The 25,832-nt window shown below is 36.1% G+C and overlaps 1 protein-coding gene across 2 annotated transcripts in view; it reads left to right on the forward strand.

The window, feature by feature from the left end:
• Positions 1-25,832, forward strand: part of WDR41 (WD repeat domain 41) — a 59,950-nt gene that overhangs the window by 5,278 nt on the left and 28,840 nt on the right. For both annotated transcript variants that reach the window (XM_008991907.5, XM_008991909.5), the window contains exons 3-5: positions 11,447-11,495; positions 13,128-13,259; positions 17,503-17,565. In XM_008991907.5, coding sequence (XP_008990155.1) covers positions 11,447-11,495; positions 13,128-13,259; positions 17,503-17,565 — 244 coding nt within the window. The remainder of the gene's footprint in view (positions 1-11,446; positions 11,496-13,127; positions 13,260-17,502; positions 17,566-25,832) is intronic.

Below are 25,832 nucleotides of genomic sequence, written 5' to 3' on the forward strand. Positions count from 1 at the left end.
TCCTATCCCATAGGAATAGTTAGAAGACGACTCTGTAGAAGAGGCTAGCCTGTAGAATAATGGTTAGTGTACAAATCCTGACACGGTGGTGCTCACATACACTTTAGTTGTTTAACGATAAATATTCTGTAAAGAGTAAAAAGCCATATGTGAGTGTGTCAGTTATCTATTGCTCTATCAGATATCATGCCCAACTTAGTGGCTTAACACAACCCCATCTATTTAGCTCATTATTCTGCCAGATGGCAGTTTAGGCTAGGCTCAGCTGGATGAGTCTTTGCACTAGGAGCTGCTGATCTTGGCTAAATTCACTTATGTCTCTGTCAGCTGTTAAGATTGGTGGGGACTGGCTGCTTCATGAAGGCCTTAGCTGAAATGACTGTGGCCTCCCTCCACGTGGTTTCTCAGGTGCTTTTTCACATAATGATTGTGTTCTAATAGCAGCAGCAGGACAAGCCCCAAAGTAAGACATTTTTCAAGTCTCAACTTGCATCACGTTTGCTGCTGTTTCATCAGCCGAAGCAAGTTAGGAGCTGGTACAAATTCAGTGAGTTGGTAAAGAAACTTGACCTCTTAGTTACCTCTTAGTAGAAGTAACTAAGTCCTATTGCTAATGGTGGTGGGACTATTGGAAGAGGGAATAATTTGTGGCCAGTTTGCAGTCTATCACATTGAATCTAAGATGGATGAAAAAGCTTTTGGCTTTTGTAATTCAGTAATGACACAACTTCATGATTCATATTTAATTCTTTAAAAAGTCATTTTCAAAATTTCCATATAATCAAATATGAAGTTTTTCAGTCATTTGCTGACCTATGCAACTTGCAGTCTGTGTGTTGTTTTTTAAAAATTTAATTCTATAATGTACTAAAAAAAAATAAAAGAGTCATTCTTGGTAAGAAGGACACAGGAAAATCTATAAAATATAAACATATTATGAACAGAATTAAGAACTGAACATTTTTACTCTTAATAGTTTAGAATTATCATTACCATTGCATATGTACATTATGCATTATCAGATTAGAGAAATACCTTTCCAATTTTAAAATTTTATGTCATTATATGTTTTTCGTTTCTTATTTAGTTTTTGAAGACATTACACTCTGGGTTTTTTTGGTCAGCTGTTATAATCCAGATTTCACGCTTCAAGTCTTTAGATAATATCATCTTATTGAAAATTTTGCAGAAGGATTTTCTTGTTTTCTCGGAGGCTCAGTTAAAATCAGTGAGTGGAAAATTTTCTCAGATTGGTTTTTGAACCAATTTATTTGATACCCAATAAATCCTGTATAACGTAACAGACAGCTGCCTTTTCTTTTCTTCTTTAGTAGTTTTTGAACATGAAGTGAGGGTCATATTGATTGGGAGATCACTAAGAAGGCTAAGCCTCAGCAAGAGTCTTCCAAAAAATAGACTGTGCTAAAATTGCATGTAATACTCTAGCATTGGACACATTAAACTAAACTGGGTTCATAACACATTTTAAGAAGAGTTTTCTCTGTTGCTCCTTTTACCATTCCTTGCTTCTTCAGGAAACAGACAAGGTTATGTAGGATGGTGATCATGACTGGAAAAGAATCAGATGACCCATGAAGTGCCAGACTGGAGAACAAAATGTGCCTCTAGGATGGTTGGTGAAGGTGCACATTCACAAGAAAGGAAATAAACTCAGTATAGCTTGATAGTCTACTAAAAATGAACAATATGCCCATTTTTAAGGAAATACTCTCAAGCCAAACATATTTTTTCTTATATACTAACCTTCAATAATTTAGACCCTTCTAGTATCTGGGTTCTCTGGGAAGCAGATAGTATAGTTTAGATCCTTCTAATATCTGGCTTCCCTGGGAAGGAGACACTAAAATGGGGTTAAGTGTGCAATAGGTTTATTAGAGAGAAAGCCAATGAAAGAAGGGAGGAAGCAGAATTAGACAAGGGGAGCTATCTTAGACTCAGATGCAGATGTGGCAAAGTCTCTGCCAGTCTCATGGGCACCTCTGGAGGAAAGGTTACTTTTTAGAGTTCTCTGCTGGAGAACTAGGGCTTCGTACTACTGCCTTGCTTAGTTATTTGCTGAGGGTCCTCCACTAAACATGCACCTGGCTTCTACCATCTTGCTTAAATCCCAGTGACTATGAGCCAACTGAGCTAGCATAACTTTGGCTTTAAAGTGGAAATGGATGCTGAAGTCAAAAGCTGCAGGCAGTCAAATAACTATATTCTTGACAGGAAAAACAGCTGGGCAGCGAGTCCTCTCTTGAAAGGGGGTCTGCCACACTTCCATAGTTGCAAGTTGGTCTATTTTATTTTTAAATTACAAGAACACACTCATTGACTATGTCTTTGGGCAACTTTTTAAGAAACTGTAAGTATGCCATTGGTTAATAGTTATTTGATGGCTTAAAGGTTAATGTTGTTTTTAGAGCTATTAACATACTTACACCTGGAAAAAAAAAGTATAAGCAGAATCCTTTTTATCACAAATTCCAACAGCTACAGTACTAGTAACAGACTACATATCTGGTAGTTTTTTTAAACACTTATATCCCATGTGACATTGACTTTAGACAGCTTTATTTATTATAGTAAATTTTACTAAAATCTCTTAACCAAATAACTTTTCTATTTCTAAAACCCCTAAATGACCGTTTGTGGTGAATGTGCTGATTGAATTTCTGTTGTTTTGGATCGTGCCCTGAATCAGGTAGGGAATTACAGCAGTGTCGTCATCACACAGATGCATGTGCCACCCTCGCTGCCTTTCTCTTTATTTCTAATAATTTTGTCCTTTCGGCTTGTGTTTTGGAGTTGAGCTGAATTTTGTTTAGTTGGATAAGATGTTACAAGGTTTGGGAGGATGACAGGAGTGAGTGGAAAGGTAATTACTGCTTCTTGCAGTAGCATAGAATCAAATTTTGGAATAAGGACAGCACGTGTCTAAGAGTATTTCAGTTTCAAATTAGTCACCTTAACAGTAAAATTTATAATTTCTAGATAAAATCCATCTCTCTCAACTACAAAATACCCTTACTAAGCATATGAAAATTATTGTCTTGGCCGTCTTTAAAATGTAGCTCTAAAAATCCATCTGGGCAACTTGAGCATAGATAAGGGAAAAACTGCAATGAATTCCAACATATCACATGTGTTTAAATCCATGTGTTCATAATGATACTTAAAAAAGAGAACTCACCAGTTACCTTTGGAGAATGCTAGGGAACTAACTCATTATTTTGAAAATTGGTAAATAAAGGGCAGAGTCAAGGTCTGTACTGCCTTTCTTACATAAATTGTGTCTTGGGATCAGTAATAATGAGAAGAAATTTCTCTTTATAGAAGAATTCAAGCTAGGAAGAATGATAGAATTAGAATGTTGTAATTTTGCAACCTTTGATGTATAGAGGAGGAAAAAAGCACTTTTCTTCTATCCATCTTAGATTCATTGACTAGGGCTCTAAATTAGATTTTTTTTCTACAATTTAGATAGACAAAAGATGGTTTATGAGAGAAAAACAAGTATATCAATGCATACATTGCGCGCGTGCGTGCGCGCACACACACACACACACACACACACAGAGGAGTACTCACAGTAATGCATAGGGGTGGTTAAAACTTAGGCCTAGGCTGGGCACAGTGACTCAGGCCTGTAATCCCAGCATTTTGGGAAGCTGAGATGGGAGGATTACTTGAGCTTAGGAGTTTGAGGCTAGCCTGGAGAGCATGGCAAAACTCTGTCTCATAAAAAATACAAAAATTAGCTGGATGTGGTAGGCACACCCGTAGTCCTAGCTACTTGGGAGGCTGAGGTGGGAGGACCACCTCAGCCCAGGAGGTTGAGGCTGCAGTGAGTTGTGATTGAGGCTGTTGCACTGTAGCCTTGATGACTGAGTAAGACTGTCTCAAAAAAGAAAAATAAAACTTGGGCTTATATAGCATCTTAGCAGAACAATAAATTTGTTGAGTGACAGGACAAAGGAAATGGACTTTGAGTTTCTTGGGGTGGCAAATTGTGAGAAGGCAAATATATGAGGTGGGGGTACTTTTAAAAGGGTAATTTTGTATTTTTTTTTTTTCAGGTAGAATTGGGGAGGGCAGAGCTCATTCTATGACTGCTTTTTCTCAGCTGCCTTAAGCTGAAAATAATGATTATGTCAGAGTGGCATAATTTGGGGTTACATGCTCTGAACACCTTCAAATGAAATAATGAATTTAGGCAATGATTATTGGTGGCCTAATCAATAACATATACACATACACACACAAGACAGCCAGAAATTATGTTTCCTGATGGAGTATGCAAACTGCCTCTGGGGTGTTCTTACCAAAAAGTCAGATTTGAATCTTATTTATTCTCTGGATTTAACTGTCAATTAATGAAATATAGAAGACGGAGGTTTGTGTTGGATAGCAACACAGGAAAATAGCCAGCAAAATCCAGACTGTGAGAACGCGACAAGATGGGTGACTTTCTTTTCAACAAATAAAAGAGATAATTAGAGATACATCAACCAAGTACACCATATAAGCCTTATTTGGATCCTGCTTCTAACTGTTTAAAGAATTATGATCAGGTAAATTTGACATTAAGGAAGTAAATGTTAACTTAGGTGTGATATAAAAGAGTCCTTAGAGATGCATTCTGAAATATTTACTGACGAAATGAAATACAGTGACTAGGATTTGCTTCAAACTAATCTACAGGGGGATTGGATTGGGTACAAATAAGACGGTGTTGGCTATAAGTTAATACTTACTGGAGACAGGCAGTGAGTATACGTGGCTTTTTATTATACTCTTTTCTCCACTTTTGTATATGTTTAAATTCTCCATCATGTTAAGTTAAAGAACTATCTATATTTGAAATAGAGGAAATAAAAGGCCAATTTAAAAGGTATTTTTGCCTCCATATGAAATAAAATGTTTTCTTAGATATTACTAGTGTTCAGTGGAGAACCACCCTTGTTACCTTTTGAGAATGGAATTTATTGAGAATAGAGACAGGAATGATATAGATGAATCTAAACATATCAGCTTCATAAAGTAATAACTAATACAAAGCAGGATTACAGGATGTGGCTTTTTTTTTTTTTCTTTTTTGAGATGGATTCTAGCTCTGTCACCTAGGCTGGAGTGGAGTGGTATGATCTCGGCTCACTGCAACCTCTTCCTCCCGGGTTCAAGCGATTCTTCTGCCTCAGCCTCCAGAGTAGCTGGGACTGTAGGCGTGCACCACCACACCCAGCTAATTTTTGTGTTTTTAACAGAGATGGGGTTTCTCCATATTGGCCAGGCTGGTCTCCAACTCCTTACCTCTTCATCTGCCTGCCTCAGACTCCCAAAGTACTGGGATTACAGGTATGGGCCACTGTGCCCAGCCAGGATGTGGCTTTATTATACAACCACAGTGGATTTCCTATTTCCTTATACTTCACCCTGAGTCAGTGAATCCCAGGGGCAACTGAACAGTTGCAGGCCTCCCATTCAGATACAGGCTTACCTCAAAAATAAGAGCAGACCTGTATGTTCCCTCTCTGTGAACATATGAATCTTCAGAAAACCCACAATGGGCTAGGTGTGGTGGCTCACTCTTGTAATCCCAGCATTTTGGGAGGCCGAGGCGGGTGGATCACGAGGTCAAGAGATTGAGACCATCCTGGTCAACATGGTGAAACCCCGTCTCTACTAAAAATACAAAAAATTAGCTGGGCATGGTGGCGCACACCTGTAATCCCAGCTACTCAGGAGGCTGAGGCAGGAGAATTGCCTGAACCCAGGAGGCAGAGGTTGTGGTGAGCCGAGATTGCGCCATTGCACTCCAGCCTGGGTAACAAGAGCAAAACTCCGTCTCAATTAAAAAAATATATATATAAAAAAATTAACTGGTTGTGGTGACTGGCACCTGTAATCCCAGCTACTTGGGAGGCTGAGGCAGGAGAATCATTTGAACCCAGGAGGTGGAGGTTGACGTGGGCCACAATTGTGCCATTGCACTCCAGCCTGGGTGGCAGGGCGAGACTCTGTCTCAAAAAAAAAATAATAATAATAATCCCTGAAAACTCACAAGGGTCTGAACTGAGCATGCCTAATTCATTGTCTGAAACAAATGGGGCAGAGAGAGACCTAGGATGTTTCTTTAGTAGTAGGAGTCCTCTACGAAACTTGAGTGCAGGGGAATGGAGGTTCATCTAATAGAAGTCACAGAGGTATTTTTAGTATTCTAATGCTATAACATTGATGTGTAGTTTATCTTTCTATTTGTGATTTGAGGATGGAAGAACTTAGCAAATATTTTACCTTTGCAAATAGCCATGAGAACTATGAAATCTTCACTTTATTTGTGAGCTAAAAAAGGACCTTAGACTTTTAGGTGTTAGAGTTGTGTTAATATAATACATTCTTTCTTAAGGAAAAGAAATTAGTATTGAAATAGATCTAATTAAGGAATTAGTACCATCAGTATCTATGGCTCCTGAAAATGCTTTGAAGTTTCCTTCAATTGCTTTACAAGTCTCTATCTGGATTCTTCTTTAATTTTCTTCAAGTAGTTCTAGCATACAAATAAACATATACTTCAAATGAAAATTGTGCTGTTTTTAGTTTTATCTGGTTTCTAGCATTGTATTTTTCAATGTTATTTTATTGTAAATAAATGTAGTAATGACTTCAGGCAATGATTATCAATGGGTTTTAACATCACACACACAAAACTGACTGCCAGAAATTGTTTCCTGATGGAGTATACAAACTGCTTATGAAATGGTCTTACTAAAAAGTCAGATTTGAATCTGATTAAGTCTATAGATTTAGTGATCAATTTACTAAAAATGCAGGGTACAGAGGTGCATGTTAGATGACAACACAAAGTAGTCAGCAAAATCTGGACTCTGAGAACTCTACGAGAGAGACAACTTTTTTCAACAAAAAGATTGCAAGGAAAAAATAGATGAGAACAAAACAATAGAATAAAGGAGACTTAAGAGATACATCAAACCATTGTGCTGCATAGACCTTATTAACTGTGTCCAACTGTAAAAAAAAATTATGAGAGGATCATGGAAACTACATAGTATTTTAGTTTTATCATGCATTAGAAAGTACTTGTAGGTTAGGTGGAAAGTTAATTAACCACCGGGGTGCCTGTACTGCCATAATAATGTCCTATTAATATTTTTAGTTTTTCAGTGCTTTGTAGTTATGTAGACATTGAATATACGAAGATTTATGGTTCAGGTTTATAGGCTATACTTTTTTATGTCCTTTAAGGTAATATTTGAATTTTAGGGACCTTCACTTAATTGAAATGACTTCACACGAGTAAGAACTATTAAATGAGTTTGTAGCTATTGGACATAAGAATTGTGAAAACAATTTATTTTTTACAAATCTTTATTAAGCTTTGCTGTAGTTTCAGCCCACCGTTGGAAGGAATGAGAGAACATTTTCTCAGAGATGTTCAAAGAGAAGGTGTTTAGAGGGAATTATTTTTATAAATTAAGATGGTTGTAAGTAAATTCTCTAAGGACTCATGATCTAGACCCTATAGCATCACTTAGTAAGTAATGTTGGACTGTGAGTTCTTGAAGGTCAAGAACCATCTCTTGATCTTTATTCTCAGGTTTAAGCATATATATAGTTAGTGCTTCGTAAGTATTTCTTGAATGACCAAGTGACTTATGGACTATCATAATAAATTTAGTTCTCATAATTAAGGGATGAGAGGATGGAACATTCTAGAAGGTCTACCATAGGTCTTTGTTAAACCATGTTTCACCTTGTTGAACATGCTTTTCATGAATATAATTTGTGCTTTGTCATTTAATTCTCTAGTCTCAAGGAGTAGTTTTAAAGACTTGGTTTTAAGTTTAAAAAAACATGAAGTGTATAGATAAGAATTAGGAACATGAAAAAATATAGAAATTTATTTTTGTGTGTGGTGGGATCCTGGGTTTTAAATTTTTCAAATTTCTAATTTTGCCATGGTAATATATTGATACATTAATTATGATAAAAGGAAAATGTGGGGTTACATTACTGTCATTAATGAATATAGTTCACAGAGCCCGTGAACACTTAACTGTTTGCTTATTCATTCATTCAACAAGCATTTCTCTTTTTTTAAAAATTATTATACTTTAAGTTCTGAGATACATGTGCAGAATGTGCAGGTTTGTTACATAGGTATACACATGCCATGGTGGTTTGCTATACTCATCAACCCATCATCTACATTAGGTATTTCTCCTATTGCTCCTTCCCCTAGCCCCCCACCCCAGTGTGTGATGTTTCCCTCCCTGTGTCCATGTGTTCTCATTGTTCAACTCCCACTTATGAGTGAGAACATGTGGTGTTTGGTTTTCTGTTCTTTAACAAGCATTTCTTTAGCACTTAAAATCTGCCAGACATAGTCAGAGATTCATTAGACTGGCAAGTACCATGTTATAAAGATAAAGATCAATAAATATGGTAATTCTTATACTTCATAATTCTAAGAACCGTATTTTTTTCTATTTTGACATCTCTAAAATTTGGGCACATCGTGTAATTGTGTCTTTCAGTTGCAGCTGACAGTATGTTTTCCTTAATGGTACATAAAATAAGAGTGTCTTACAATTGATATCTTAAATTTGATGAAATGCAGTACATTTCTAAACAATCATTAAGTTTTAAGATCTCAAAGCAAGAACCACAATTAACACGTCTTGACACATCCCTAACTCCTAACATGGAATCACACTAAATACGTTTTTTGCTAATCGGTAAAGAAATGTTTCTCTCAAAATCTTATCTTTAGGCTTACGTTTTTGTTATCAGTTAATTTAGAGTGTTTTTAAAAAATAGTATGTAAAATGCTATCTGGCAATATCACTTTTCTTCCATTGGATAGTGTAGCTTAAACCTTATTGACATTTGAATCCTTTTTTAATTTTATAGTTCATTACTTTTCAGGAGCTACACTATGCCTTACAATTAGAAATTCCTGGGTTGTATTTTCATTTCTGATTTGGAGATGGTTGAAGTGTATGCTTGACTGACTAGGGTTTAGTTTAAGATAAACTGATAGAGTATAGCTACTTTTTAGTTATCCATCATAATAGGATGGATAATTGTAATTTGTGAATGATATCACAACCCTTTGTTAGTTTTTTTAAATGACAGGTACTAATATGTATCAAAGTTAAACTGGTTTGTATTTTAAAGCTTAATGTTTCCTTTTTAGGGGAGGTAGTAATAAATACTGAAATGGCAAAAAAAAAAAAAAAGGTAGCAATAGAATATATATAGGAATAAAAGGCCTAAATAGTCTACCAACTCCATAATTGATGTTGGAGCGATAAAAAATTGGCTGAGATTTTATGCATTACTATTGAGCCTTGTTTAGATTTAACTTTTGTTCCCTACTGATTGAATTAAAGTGTGAGGTGAAATGCCGAATATCCCATTTCTAAACTCTCAGCTGTTCTCAGTCGTCTCTCATTATGAACTCATGAAAGTCAAACATAATAAAACAGTAATAAGTTAAAAGTTAGGGTTAGAAAGAAAGTATAAATTTTAAACTTGCAGTCTTCTAAATGGCAGAAAAGCAATTATGAGTTTAAAGAATCAATAGAAATTGATGTGTTATAACGAAAAACACTTAAGATCTTGAGTCCTGCCCTCCCCACCATCACTACACACAAAAAAAGAAATCAATAGTCCCAGAAACATAAGCTGCTAAAGATTTACTTCCAGCAGCTATTTTTGATATTTAAGGTACTGTTTACTAATATGATTGCGAAAATGTAGATAATTAAGCATAGGAAATGTATTTTTATTTTTAGAATGATCATTTTCTTTTTAATCTGTATTTTTAAAAAATAAGAATAAATCATAAGCATGGATTTAAAAAAAAAACTCTTTGCGTGATTTTTAGCCAGTTACCTACATTTAAAAGGTCCTTTCCATTAAAGATATATAGCTCTATATTTAAGAATTATTAAAAGATTTTGTCAGACTGTATTTGATCAATTTCATATCTCCTGAATACTCTTAGTTCTACCAGAAGTAGATGTACTCAAAGGGTTTTGAAATAAAAACTGAGTATGGAAATTGTCTGAGCCAGTGGAGACACTGAACTTTGAAACTGAAGATAAGAAATTTGAACATGAAGCTCATTTTGAAGTGTTAGGGAAAGTATCGCATGACTGAAATAATGGGATTTTCTTACTCATAAAGGGGTAAAATCCATTGGAACAGATGCTCTCCTAGGAACAAAGTGATTTCTGTGTCCAATGTATCAGTTCTCTCCTTTTCCCCCAATGATACATGTATGTAACACTGTTTTCTTGAATTAAGACATCAAGACTACTCAGATTTTGTTAAACTCACAGCAGATTGTTAAATATATTTGCATATTAATAGCCCAGAGCTATTAGTGGAATATCATTTCTTAATTGTTGTTCATTATAAGGGACCAGTTATATGTCATTCATAGTTGGGTCTCTTTAACAGCACTTCTTTCTCTCTTACTGAAAATAAAAACACCTGAATTTGAGTGAAAGCAATATTATGGGGACAATTTTAAACTGATTCTGAGTCATTAAATATTATGTATGAACTTGTGTGTGACAACAATAAACTATTTCACATGCTTAAAATGTGATTATTGTATTCTATTGTGTTGGATTAGTATAATATGATGATGATGAATTTTAGTATAATATGATGATGAATAATGCTGTGTGAGGGTTATTCCTCTTGATAGTGTTTGTGTTAAGGATATCTTCTACTCTACAGAATTTGGTAATTGTCCCTGTATATATGGTGAATGGGTTGTAAAAAGGAGAGAGAAGCTATAGCAGAGTATCACAGCTCATTTTTCATGCCAAGAGACAGACTTTACCTCCACATTTCAAGCATCTTCACTAAAAAACAACAAAAAAACCCTTAAAAATCCTCAAACCTTCCAAACCAAGAACAAAGCATTTGTGTGGAAAGTTTAAGGAGTTAAGCTGAGCAAAGGAGAGATCTTGACTTTAAACAATAGTTATTTACAGAGAGAATAATAGAAAGAATGAATTTATCTAACATCATAAACCCTTCCACCCTGGAATATCACTTTCTATCACTGAAGCCACTTCTCAGCTTGGTTTCATTTCTTTTAAGCCAGGGATTTCTTAAAATCATAGAATTTTAAAGCAAAGAAGGACTTTAAAGATTATTTTTACATAGCTAGCAGGTTATTATTTGTAACCCAGTAAATGTCTTATTTATCTTTTGATCTTCCATACCTGGTATAGAACCTGGAATGTGTTTTCTAAATATTTTAAAAATTAGCTTAAAGAACTTGAGCTTCATTAATATTAGTAAGTCAAATTACCACTAATACGGTTTGATGGTTCTTAATCTTAGTAATTAAATGTCACCAGTGATTTTTTTCTTGACTCTTTTTTTCCCTAACTAGATTTGCATCTGCTGGTGATGATGGAATTATATTTGTGTGGAATGCCCAGGTGTGTATTGATTATGTGTTGATTGTGTAATAAAGATATGATATAGTTGAGTATGCATTCATAGAAATACTATCCGGGGATATATTTGCGTATCATTATTATTAATTGACAGATTAATATTTAAAAAGAGCTACTTAGAATAAATCCATTTACAATGGGGACCAGTATTTCATAATGAAGAGGGAAAGTTTTTATAAATTAAGATTTTTTTTTCTGGCTGGGTGTGGTGGCTCATGCCTATAATCCCAGCACTTTGGGAGATCAGGACAAATGGATAACTTGGGCCTAGGAGTTTGAGAACAGCTTGGCCAAGACAGCAAGACCTTCTCTCTACTAAAAGTAGAAATCAGCTGGGCATAGTGGCACATACCTGTAATCTCAGTTACTCAGGAAGCTAAGGCCCGAGGATTGCTTGAACCTGGGAGGCGGAGGTTGCAGTGAGCTGAGATTATGCCACTGCACTCCAGCCTGGGTGACATAGTGAGACTGTCTAAAAAAAAAACAAGTTTTTTTCCTAAGAAACAAATGCCAAATTATGAAAATTTAAAAAATACAAAATTTTAATCTTATTTAACAAAATTTAGGTTATCAGTAGCTATGCCCTGATAGCTTAAAAATGAATAAATGAATTCATCCAAAATGAATAAATGAATTGTGTTGATTTTTGTGATCCACACAAGTTTTCTTTCAACATTGTATGATAGCATAATATAACATTCTTCTCATGTTTGACTTAATAATATTACAAAAGACTTTTTTTAAAAAAAATAAATACTTAAGGCTTCACCAAGTTTCTCCAGAGCCTCTCTTCCTGATCATTTGTTACTCAAATTATTCTTTTCTGAAGTATTTATCTTCCTTTTGCCTTTATTTTGGATTGTTATCTAGTCTGACTCTGTCAGATCTTTATTTTTGAATGGCTTTGCCTGTGATAAAAGTAATTCTTTAACATTATTTTCACCACATTCATGAAATCCTGCAATCTTCGAAAGATTTGCAACTTACATTGTATTTTTGCATGTTTACTACTTGGAAAATTAGTGAGAGACTGATGGATGAAGACATTGGATGGATGGGAATAGATGTTGGTGTTAAATAGAGATGGAGTGGCGACTAAATTTCTAAGTGGTTAACAAACTAGTGGAGATTGTGTGTGTGTGTATGTGTGTGTGTTTGTGTGTGTGTTTGTGTGTATGTGTGTAGATACGTATACAGTTATGCTGACTTTGATTTTCTTCTACAACCTTATAATTGTGAAAACTTAAATAACAAATACTTGGACAATGAGGACTCCCTATTTTTTCCCTACAAATTAAGTTACTGATGTTTTTATGCTTAATTTACACAATTATATTTTTGAAATTTAGAAAAAAGAATACTCCTTAACATTTTTTTATAAAAATACACTAAAAATTAGCATTATGGTATTAGAAAATAATCAAAATTGTTTATGGTTATTCTTTCAGCTTTTGTTTACATTTTGTGTGATTGCCCAAGTTACGTAAATTCTGAAAAAGTAATTTTAAATGGAATGTATATGTATCTTCTATATGGCAGTTCTACTTAATGTTGTCATTTATGATTATCTAAATTGTGAAAGCTAAGCCTATTAACATTTTTATGGTATTTCAGACAGGGGAAAAACTTCTAGAACTGAATGGACACACTCAAAAGATAACGGCTATTATTACATTTCCTTCCTTGGAATCTTGTGAAGAAAAACGTCAACTCATCTTGACAGCCTCTGCTGATAGAACAGTTATTATATCCTTTAATCTGGAAGAAATGAACACGCTATAGTGGCCCAACGAGCCACTACATAGTCTTTAGCTGATAGGGTCTTGTCTGTATATTCTTGTTTTAGCAAAAATGATTTTGTTCTGTTCTTTATAAGATACCGTTTATTAGGCATCTGAAAAGTATTAGGCTGGAAATAGGATGTTAAAGCTTCTGACTGATGGAAACTCCATGACTAATGCTGTTCTTTCCAGAGTTACTCCATCAGGTTGTATAAATTGAGGAAATGGGAGAATGTGGACTTAAAAATGTTTAGTTTATTATCTCAATTTGCTTTTCAATTTAGGGAAACGATGAGTAGAACTGGAGAATAATTCATATTTCTTTTTCTCACTATGCAGCAGAAGAAACCAAATGGTCCCAACCCATAAACATCTTTTGAGCATCTGAGTCTGATAGAAAAGTGACTGTTTGCTCACTGTTTAATATTTAATAGTTAAAAACAGTTTTATAAAAGTAAAATTACTTTTTCTTTTTTTTTTTTTTTTGAGACGGAGTTTCGCTCTTGTTACCCAGGCTGGAGTGCAATGGCGCGATCTCGGCTCACTGCAACCTCCGCCTCCTGGGTTCAGGCAATTCTCCTGCCTCAGCCTCCTGAGTAGCTGGGATTACAGGCACGCGCCACCGTGCCCAGCAATTTTTTTGTATTTTTAGTAGAGACGAGGTTTCATCATGTTGACCAGGATGGTCTCGATCTCTTGACCTTGTGATCCACCCACCTCAGCCTCCCAAAGTGCAGGGATTACAGGCGTGAGCCACCGCGCCCAGCCACTTTTTCTTTACTCATACTTGAGGTAAAAAGTTAAGATGGAACAGCAGTAGTAAAGTGCTATATGTAACAGGCATTGTTCTAATTGTTTTATATATATTAACTCATTTCATCTTTAAAATTAGCCATTTGACATAGGTATTTTTAATTATTCTTATTTACAGATGAAATAATAGAGTCACAGAGAGGTTGAGTAACTTCCTCAAGGCACACAGCCAGTGTAGGGCAGAACTGGCAAGTAGTCTGAATGCAGAGTCAGAGCTCTCAATCACTATACAGTACTGCCTTCATAAAATGTTTTCTGTAAACAGACTTAGCTCTTTGATATCTGTATGAGGAAGTGCATTTGTAAAGTCCAGAGTCAAGTGCTATGGATAACTATAGTCTTTCATTACTTTTTTTTTTTAAAGGTGTCAGATTAATTTTTCTTTCTTTTTTTCTTTTCTTTTTTTTTTTGAGACGGAATCTTGCTGTCACCCAGGCTGGAGTGCAGTGGTATGATCTCACTACAACCTCTGCCTCCTGGGTTCAAGCTACTCTCAAATAGCTGGGAGTACAGGCATATGGCACCACACCTGGCTAATTTTTTTTTGTGTTTTTAGTAGAGATGAGGTTTCATCTTATTGGCCAGGCTGACCTTGAACTTCTGACCTCGTGATCTTCCGTCCTTGGCCTCCCAAGGTGCTGGGATTACAGGCGTAAGCTACCGTGCCTAGCCAAGATAAGCATAAGTATATGCTTATCTGGAAGTTATGTTTAAAAAGTTTCAAGCATTGGTGAAATTAAGTTTTGGAGTAAGCCCAAAGGTATAGATGTTTCTTGGGCTCTTACAGAACCAAGACACAGACTCTAACATGCTTTAAATGAGTTCATCAGCTGAAGTGGTTTCTAGACGGTTTATAGCTGAAAAAATGTCAAGCAAAGGTTTAAATAGGGATAAACTCTTTTTATACATACACACATATACATGAACATATATAAGTATTATATTTGTGTGATTATGATACAGCATAAAATTCATTCAGATTTATAGAGAAGCTTTATTACTACTGCTCTATAGAGTCAAATATTTTATGGACTAACACTCTTTTTCAGTATCAGTGTAATTTTTGCAAAAAATAGAATTTAAAATACTTTCTTTTTATAAGACCACTACTAAGACACTATAACAATATTTTGAGGCAGTGATTAAAATTGTAGTACAGAAGTTAGTACAGTTAGCTGGGATAGTGTCACTATGAATTTTACCTGTAAGTGATAGTATGGACTCATTTCCTTTGCTGAATGACTTTTGGTGTTAGAAAAAATTCTGGCCCGCTTATTTGGCAGTCTCTTTTACCCAGATGAGTTCAAAGTTTACTCTGTTTGGGTTTTTACTACAGGTTGAGCATCCCTAATCTGAAAATCCAAGATCTGAAATGCTCCAAAATCCAAAACTTTTTAAGCACTGATGTGATGCCACAAGTCGAAGATTTTCTACCTGACATCATGTGACAGGTTGCAGTCAAAATTTTGTTTAATGCACAGAATTACCAAAAATACTGTATAAAACTACTTTCAGGTTATGTATATAAGGTATATATGAAAATAAATGAATTTTGTGTTTAAACATGGGTTCCATCCCCAAGATAGCTCATTATGATATGTACATATTCTAAATTCAAAAAAAAAAATCAGAAACAATCTGGTCTTAAGCATTTTGGATAAGGGAAACTCAACCTGTAAAAAATTTTCTTAATTAAATGCTGAAGTAGATAATTTTTTTTTTGAGACTGAGTCTTACTCTGTCACCATGTTGGAGTGCAGTGGCACGATCTCGGCTCACTGCAACCTCCACCTCCCGAGTTCAAGTGATTCTCCTGCCTCAGCCTTCTGAGTAGCTAGGACTACAGCTGTACACCACCACGCCTAGCTAATTTATTTATTTTTAGTAGAGAGACAGGGTTTTACCATGTTGGCCAGGATGGTCTCTATCTCTTAACCTCATGATCTACTTGCCTTGGCCTCCCAAAGTGCTGGGATTACAGTCATGAACCACTGCGTTCTGTCAGGTAAGTAATTTTTTAAAGCCTTAAGAGCCCAAGTTACTGAATATTAAACATTCAGCTTGCGAATAGTGAAATAAGTGAAAAGGCTGTGAGATACTACTAGAATTCTGGTAAATGTAAGGCCAGAAAACATTTTCTAATTACTGGGAGCACTTTTTATATGCTAGCACTTTCTTTAGTGTATTATATCCATAAAATGCAATTCTCATGATGATCTAGCTCCATCTAAAACGTGACATAGAATGTAGATAGTCTCCACCCTGGGTGGTTTGACTTACAATTTTTTAACTTTATGATGGTGTGAAAGTGAGCTGCATTAAGTGGAAACTGTACTTTGAATGTTGAAGTTTGATATTTTCCCACACTAGTGATACATGGGACAGTCGTCTTTCCCAGTGCTGTGCAGCAGCAGCCTGGAGCTACAGCTCCTGGTCAGCTATGAGATCTCAAGGGTAGACAGCCTTACTCTACACTTACTGTGTTGCCAGATGACTTATTTTTTTGTCCAACTGTAGGCTTATGTAAGTGTTCTCAGCACATATAAGTTAGGCCAGGCTAAGCTACAATGTTTGATAAATGTGTTAAATGCATTTCAATTTAGAATATTTTTCACTTAGAATGGGTTTATTGTTTCTCTAAGTCCAGGCACATCTGTATAATACAAATATAACAAAAGGCATTGGACATGATAAGGTTAACTAGTTTGTAAAATTAGGTTCAATTTTATACATGCATATACATTTGTATACATAGTATATATATGTATGTAAATTTGTTTTCAGACATGGTGTAAAATGTATTTCTTACTACAGGAAATGGTGTAAAAGTTTAAAAATCATTGTGCTACTAAAGTCAAGCTAAACTTGGATGTTTTATGAGAGGCCCTCTGATTATATTAAATGCATATTCAGATAATAGTAATACACTGTTAATGTCTTCTCAAATCAAGATAACAGTAGTCAATCATTCTATCCACATTATAGGGAGCTTTCAGTAAATATTAATGGACATGATAGTTTTTGGTATAAGTACTTTATGTTCATGCTTATTAGATTATGGTAGACTATTCTGGAGAATAAACTTTAAACAGTTGAAATATGTGGTGCTTGTAAAGATTCAGTACTTCAGACCACTCATTCTGTTGGCATTTTCAAATAATTTGATAGTAAAATTTACTTCAAACTTATTTTCGATTATAAGCCTGCTCTGTTAAGTTGATGACTCACTATATGAATTCATTTTTGTGGTAGTATAAACACTAACTATTTTATGTTTTATTTAAAGATTTTCTAACTGCTTAACATTTTTGTGGTTTAAGTGTTAATTAGAAAAGTTATCTCATAATTAAGATTTTAAAATTCTGTTTAGAAATTATTCCTTAACATAAATTTAGGTGTGGGACAGTGATACTGGCAGACAAGTTCAGAGAATATCTTGCTTCCAGTCTACTGTAAAGGTAAAATTTTAAATATGGCTATCTGTTTTTGTCTGAGAAGACATGATTTAAAAAGTTAGAAGAAATTACTTTGTGGGTCTTACAAGTTATTTCTTTCACACACCTGTTGTCATTTGATTCTTCTAAGACCAGATTTTTGAGAGCATATATATTAAGTGGTAGAATGTTTCCATTTGAATTTAGAATAATTCAAGGGATAATCCCTATGGTAAGATAAGCAAAAAGGTAGTACCTGGTACATTTTTATAGGTAATTCTAGGAAGAAATGTTACTTGCAGAATGACCATAATAGTAGCTGGTCTTTTTTTTTATACTTTGAATTTAAAATATACAGTTACTTGTCCCTTGACCTCCACCTTCTCTAAGGTCATAAAGGTAAGACATGTCAGTTACTTAGTTTCAAAACTAAAAATCTTATATGGCTAATTTGCTGCTACTGTTAGGTTTATTCATTTTACAAACAAATATTAATTGGGGCTTATTATATAACAGGAACTCTGCTGCATTTTAGAGAAACAAACATAGTTAATACTGGGTTGCTTATGATTTCTACAGAAATTACCTTAAGTGTTTAGAGAAAGTACCACTGTTCTTTAGTAATGTAACCAAGTTTTAGAAAAGGTAGTAGTAGTATTAGATGTTCCCTCATTTACTTTAAGGATAACTGATCTTTATATTGGAGCTAACTCTTTTGTTCCTTTTCTTCTTAATGTAAAAAGAATTGTTGTGTGCCATTAGTAGCCATCTCATGGCACTGTGCTGTTAGAAGTATCAACTTAGTAAAGTTTCAGGGGGAGAAAGTGCCATATACTATATATGCTTATATCTAACTTAACAATGGATTTTTTTATAAAGTCATTATAAAGTATTGATTTGACTAAAATCTCTGTACTTTATGTGACTTAAATGATGCACCTTTTACATTCTTTTAAAAATATTCTTGCTGTCTGAAAAACTAAGGTCATTAAGTTTCAGTGAAAAGATGTAGCATGAAAGAGCAAAGGAGGAGAAAAATTTTAATGTATTTGGGGGAAATTCCTTTGGTAAACTGTGTTATGAACTGGATATGGGAACTGGTCACATAAAAAGTATCTTATTCCAGTATACTGAAAGTAGTTTTAAAAGGGGTTTTACTATAATGTGAATCAGCTACATATTTGTATTTGTTTTCTCCTGCTGTAATTCTGTTTCACACAAATATTGCTTAAAAAAAAAAAAGCATTGCATTCATTTAGTTTGGTGGTTAAGTTGTTCTTGAATAGATAGTTTATCAAAGACATTTATATCCCTAATATAAGAAATGCTATTATTTATTTTTTGAACTAGCAAAAATTTGTATAAGGGTTGATGTTAGCAAGGAGATAGTAAAATTGGCATTTTATTGTATAGTGAGACTATAAACTGATATGATCTTCCCAGAAGGTAGTTTGGCATTATGAATGAATCTAAAGAAATTATTATAGGCATTAATCCAGTGATCATTCTAGAAAATTCTTTAAAGGAAATAATCAGAAAATAGGGCAGAGATTTATGAACAGAAATGTGTACTACAAATACATTTTTATAAATGGATGATTGCAGGTGCCCTACATGTCTTATAAGAAAATAAATTGTGTTAGATATATATATATATATACTAAAAATTATATTTCAGAAGATTAAAAGAGGAAAACAGTAGTGGTAAAGTGTTAAGAAACAAAACCATATATTACTCTCAACAAAATATTATGAAACCAAATCCAGTGACATCTAAAAAGGAAGTAGATACCATGACCAAGCAGATTTATTCCTCGAATATGAGCTTAGTTTAAAATCTGACAATGAAATATACCATAGTAAGAATAAAGGACAAAAACCACAGGATCGTCGCAATAGAAACAGAGAAAGCATTTGACAAACTCGACAACACCCTGTTGTGATAAAAATACTCAAAAATTAGGAATAGATGAGAATTTCCTCAGCCTAATAATGGGCATCTGTGAAAATCTCATAGCTAATTTCATATTAATGGTGAAAGGCTAGGCTGGGTGTGGTGTCTCATGCCTGCAATTCCAGCACTTTGGGAGACCAAGGTGAGTGGATCACTTGAACTCAGGGGTTCGAGACCAGCCTCAGCAACATGGTGAGACTTTTTCTCTACCAAAAAAAAAGCGGGGGGGGGGGATTTTGCCAAAATGGCTGAATAGGAACAGCCCCAGAGCACAGTTCCCAGCAAGAGACACAAAAGGCAAGAGAGCTTCGTATTTCCAACTGAGGTACCAGGTTCATTTCAACTGGACTGGTTGGACAGTGAGTGTAGCCCAAGGAGGGCAAACCCAGGCAGGGCGGGGCACTGCCTCACCTGGGAAGTGCAACTGACTGTAGGATCAGGAACTTCCCCCCTCCAGCGCTCTGGTTCAGATACTGCACTTCTCCCATGGGCTCTGCAACCCACAGACCAGGAGATCCCTGCCAGGCTGAAAAGTGCCCCAAATTAACAGCACGGATCTGAGGAGCAGCTCCAGCTGGCACTGTGGGTTGTTGGCACAGATCTGGGCAGACATTTTGGCTAGCACTGAGAGTGCCTGCAGGACGGAGCTACCCACTCCCTAGAAAGGGGGGACCTGAAAGCAGGTAATAAGTCTAGGCAGGTCCCACCCCCACAAAGACCAGCAAACTGAAGCCCTCTCGCATGAGAGTTTCCCAGCCAGCACATCAGTTCGAGCTCAACTTGAGATGATTGAACTTGGTGGGGGGACGGGCATCTGCCATTGCTGAAGTGGATCTAAACCTACCTGTGTAAACAAAAGCCAGAGGAAGCATACACAGCAGCTGGACTGAGTCTGTGACAGCCCAGGAGTGCCTCTGCAGGCAGACAAGGGACAGATTGCCTCCTCAAGTGACTCCGTGACCCCTGTATAACCAAAAGACCCCTCATACAGGAGAGCTCTGACTGACACCAGGTGGTACCCTTCTGGGACGAAGCTATCAGAGGAAAGATCAGGCAGCAATCCTTGCTATACTGCAAACCCCACAGGTGATTCCCAGGCAAGCAAGGTCTGGAGTGCACCTCCAGCAGTCCTACAGCAGAGGGACCAGACTGTTAGAAGGAAAACTAAAAAACCAAAAGAAACAGCTTCAACATCAACAGAAAGGATGTCCACTCAGAGATCCCATCCACAATCACCAACTTCAAAGATCAAAGGTGGATAAATCCACGAAGATGGGAAGAAACCAGCACAAAAAGAATAAAACCATCAAAGAGCAGAACGCCTCTCCTCCTCCAAGGGATCACAACTCCTCACCAGCAAGGGAACAAAACATGATGGAGAATGAGTTTAATGAATTGACAGAAGCAGGCTTCAGAAAGTGGGTAGTAACAAACTTCTGTGAGCTAAAGGAGCATGTTCTAACCCAATGCAAAGACACTAAAAACCTTGAAGAAAGGTTAGATGAAATGCTAACTAGAAAAACCAGCTTAGAGAAGAAAATAACCAATTTGATAGAACTAAAAAACACAGCATGAGAACTTCGCAAAGTTTACACAAGTTTCAATAGCCAAATAGATTAAGCGGAATAAAGGGTATCAGAGATTAAAGATCAACTCAATGAAATAAAATGAGAAGACAAGATTAGAGAAAAAGAGAGTGAAAAGAAATGAACAAAGCCTCCAAGAAATATGGGATTATGTGAAAAGACCTAATCTATGCTTGATCAGTGTACCTGAATGTGACTGGGAGAATGAATCCAAGCTGGAAAACACTCTGGAATATTATCCAGGAGAACTTCCCCAACTTAGCAAGGCAGGCCAATATTCAAGTCCAGGAAATATAGAGAATGCCACAAAGATATTCCTCAAGAAGAGCAACCCCAAGGCGCATCCCATGTTCATGGTTAGGAAAAATCAATATTGTGAAAATGGCCATACTGCCCAAAGTCATTTATAGATTCAGTGCTATCCCCATCAAGATACCTATGACCCTTTTCACAGAACTGGAAAAAAACCACCTTAAACTTCATATGTAATCAAGAGAGCCCACATAGCCAAGGCAATCCTGAGCAAAAAGAACAAAGCTGGAGCTGTCATGCTACCTGACTTCAAACTATACTACAAGGCTACGGTAATCAAAACAGCATGGTACTGGTACCAAAACAGAGATATAGAACAATGGAACAGAACAGAGGCCTTGGAAGTAACGCCACACATCTACAACTATCTGATCTTTGACAAACCTGACAAAAACAGGCAATAGGGAAAGGATTCCCTGTTCAATAAATGGTGTTGGGAAAACTGGCTAGCCATATGCAGAAAGCTGAAACTGGACCCCTTCCTTACACCTTACACTAAAATTTACTCCAAATGGATTAAAGATCTAAACATAAGACCTAACACCATAAAAACCCTAGAAGAAAACCTAGACAAAACCATTCAGGACATAGTCATAGGCGAGGACTTCATGACTAAAATACCAAAAACAGTGGCAAAATAGACAAATGGGATCTAATTACACTTAAGAGTTTCTGCACAGCAAAAGAAACTATCATTAGAGTGAACTGGCAACCAACAGAATGGGAAAAAATTTTTGCAATATACCCATCTGACAAAGGGCTACTATCCAGAGTCTACAAAGAACTAATGCAGATCTACAAGAAAAAAGCCCATTCAAAAGTAGGTGAAAGATAAGAACAGACTCTTTTCAAAAGAAGACATGTATGCAGCCACCAAACATATGAAAAAATGCTCATCATCATTGATCATTAGAGAAATGCAAATCAAAACTACATTGAGATACCATCTCACGGCAGTTAGAATGGTGATCATTAAAAAATCTGGAGACAACAGATGCTGGAGAGGATGTGGAGAAATAGGAACACTTACACTGTTGGTGGGAGTGTAAATTAGTTCAACCATCGTGGAAGACAGTGGTAATTTCTCAACAGTTTAGAAATAGAAATTCCATTTGACCCAGCAATCCCATTACTGGGTATATACCCAAAGGATTATAAATTGTTCTATGATAAAGATACATACATATGTATGTTCATTTTGGCACTGTTTACAATAGCAAAGACTTGGAACCAACCCAAATGCCCATCCATGATAGACTGGACAAGGAAAATATGGCACATATACACCACGGAATACTATGCACCATAAAAAAGGATGAGTTCATATCCTTTGTAGGTACATGGATGAATCTGGAAACCATCATTCTGAGCAAACTGACACAAGAACAGAAAACCAAACAATGCATGTTCTCACTCATAGGCAGGTGTTGAACAATGTGAACACATGGGTACAGGGAGAGGAATATCACACACTGGGGTCTGTTGGTGGGGTGGGGGACTTGGGGAAGGACAGCGGGGGGTGGGGATGTTAGGGATAACATTGGGAGAAATGCCTGATGTAGGTGACGGGGGTATGGAGAGAGCAAACCACCATGGCATATGTGTACCTATGCAACAATCCTGCAAGATCTGCACATGTACTGCAGAATTGAAAGTACAATAAAAAAAAAAAGGGAAAGAAAAATCAGTCGGGCCTAGTGGCACGTGCCTGTAATGCCAATTACTTGGGAGGCTGAGGTGGAAGGTTCCCTTGAGTCCAGGAGTTCGAGGCTGCAGTTGCAGTTGTGCCACTGCACCCTTGCCTGGGCAATAGATTGAGACCCTGTCTCCAAAAGAAAAACAAATGGTGAAGGACAAATAATTTCTGCCAAAGATCAGGCACAAGATAAGGATGTCTGCTCTCAGCACATCTGTTTAACATTGTACTGGAGGTTCCAGCTAGGGCAGTTAGGCAATAAAAAAATAAATGACGTCCATATTGGAAAAGAAGAAATAAAACTATCTCTGTTCCCCAATGACATGATCTTGTGTATATAGAAAATCGTAAGTCCACAACCAAACTATTCAGGCTAATGAATGGATTTAGCAAGGCTTCAGGATATAATATCAACACACAGAAATCAACTGTATTTCTATTCACTAGCAATGAACATCCAAAAATGAAATTAAGAAATAATTATGTTATTCCATTTACAGCAGCATCCAAAAGAATTAAATACTCAGAAATAGATTTAGTCTGGGTATGATGTCTTATGCCTATAATCCTAGCACTTTGGGAGGCCAGCGTGGGAGGATTGCTTGAGGCCAGGAGTTCAAGACCAACCTGGCCAACACAGTAATACTCCATCACTATTAGAAGAAATTTAAAGAAGTATGAGACTTATATACCCCAAACTACAAAACACTGTTGAAAGATTAAAGATCTAAATAAATGGAAAGATATCCTGAGTGTATGCATCAGATTTACTGTTGTTATGATACTACCACTACCCACATTAATCTACAGATTGAACCCAATCTTTATCAAAATTGTAGCTTTTTTTTTTTGAGAAATTGACAAACCGATTCTAAAATTCATCTGGGAGTGCAAGGGACCCAGAATAGCCAAAACAATCTTAAAATGAAAAAACAAAGTTCCAAGACACACTTCCCAATTTCAGAACTCAGTATGAAGCTACAGTAGTCAAGACTGTGCATTGGCATAATGATAGACATGCAGATCAATTGAATAGAATTAAAGGTCCAGAAATAAAGTCTCACGTAGCCAATTGATTTTTTGACAAGCATCCCAAGAACCTCTAATGGGAGAAAGAATGGTCTCTTCAAAAAATGATGCTGTGTCAATTGAACATTCACATACAAAATAATGAAATTTTATCTCTACCTCTTGTCATATCCAAAAGTTAACTCAAAATGGATCAAAGACCCAAATGTAAGAGCTGAAACTACAGAAATCTAGGGAAAATACAGGAGCAGACCTTTGTGACCTTGAGCTAGGTATCTTAAATAGACATTAAAAGCATATCAACAACAACAAAAAAAGATAAATTGGATCTCATCAAAATGAAAAGTTTTTGTGCTTAAAAGTACAAAAGCCCACAGAATTGGAGAAAATATTTTCAAATCATATATCTGATAAGGGACTTGTGTCCACAATATATAAAGAATCCAACAATAAAAAGGCAAATACTCCAAGTAAAAATAGACAAAAGATTTGAAAGAAAAATTTTTCCAAAGAAGATAAACAAATGTCAAATAATCACAGGAAAAGGAGTTTCAACATCATTAGTCATTAGAGAAATGCAAGTCAAAACCGCAGTAAAGTACTATTTCATACATACTAGAGTGGCTTCATATCTAAAAGACAAGTGTTGGTAAGAATGTGGAGCAGTTGTAACCTTCATACATTGCTGGTGGGATCTAGAATGATAAAACCACCTTGGAAAGCACTTACAGAATTATCATTTGACCTAGCAGTCTCACTTCTCGGTATATCCCCAAGATATATGAAAGTGTTAGTCCATATAAAAATGTGTACATGATTGTTCATAACAACATTATTCATAATAGTCAAAAAGGGAAACAACCTAAATGTCCATCAACTGATGAGTAAACACAATGTATACCCACGCAGTGGAATACTCTTTGGCAGTAAAAAGAAATGAAATACTGGCATAAAAAATTCAGAGATTAGACAGGGTAGGGCCACTGTATTGGTTATTTTCAACTCTTTTAATCCAAGAGTTTTAAAAGCAGCTCTGCTCAGCCTAGGCAAAGTTACTCTCTGCCTTTTATTTTCTCTTCTCTCTTGCTCTTGCTCTTTTTCTCACTTAGAGTCAGTGGGCAAGGAGAGTACTATTAAAGGTCAAGGGCTTATGTGGTACTTGAAACACTCACTTTCGTGAGTCTACCAAACGCATAGAATTGAGGAGACTTAGGCGCTGTTTATTCTACAGATACAGAGAAACTGAGGTCATAGTTTCAGTTTGATTTAAAAGAGTTTAAGCAATTGTGTATTAGTAATTTATTACTGAGTAACAAATTATCTCAAAACTTAGTGGCTTAAAACAACAAACATTTGTCATCTCACAGTGTTTGTTATCCGGACTAGACGCCATCTTATCTGGGTAGTTCTGGTTCAGGGCCTCTCCCAAGGGTCATGCGGTAGGCCTGACTGCGGTAGAGGAGCTGCCTCCCAGGAGGCTAACCTTCATGCTTGGCAAGTTATTGCTGGTAGTTGCCCAGAGGCTTTAGCTCCTTGCTACGTGGACATTTCTTCGTGTGATCACTTGAGTATCTTCACCTTAGAGCATGTAATCCAAGAGAAAACAAGGAGGGGGCCACAGTGTCTTTTATGAGTTGGTCTTGTAAGTCACACACCATTCCTCCTGCCACATTCTGTTTGGTAGAAGCTAGTCACTTAGTAGTGCCCACATGCT

The sequence above is a fragment of the Callithrix jacchus genome, chromosome 2, assembly GCF_049354715.1.
Source record: "Callithrix jacchus isolate 240 chromosome 2, calJac240_pri, whole genome shotgun sequence".
NCBI classification, from domain to species: domain Eukaryota; kingdom Metazoa; phylum Chordata; class Mammalia; order Primates; family Cebidae; genus Callithrix; species Callithrix jacchus.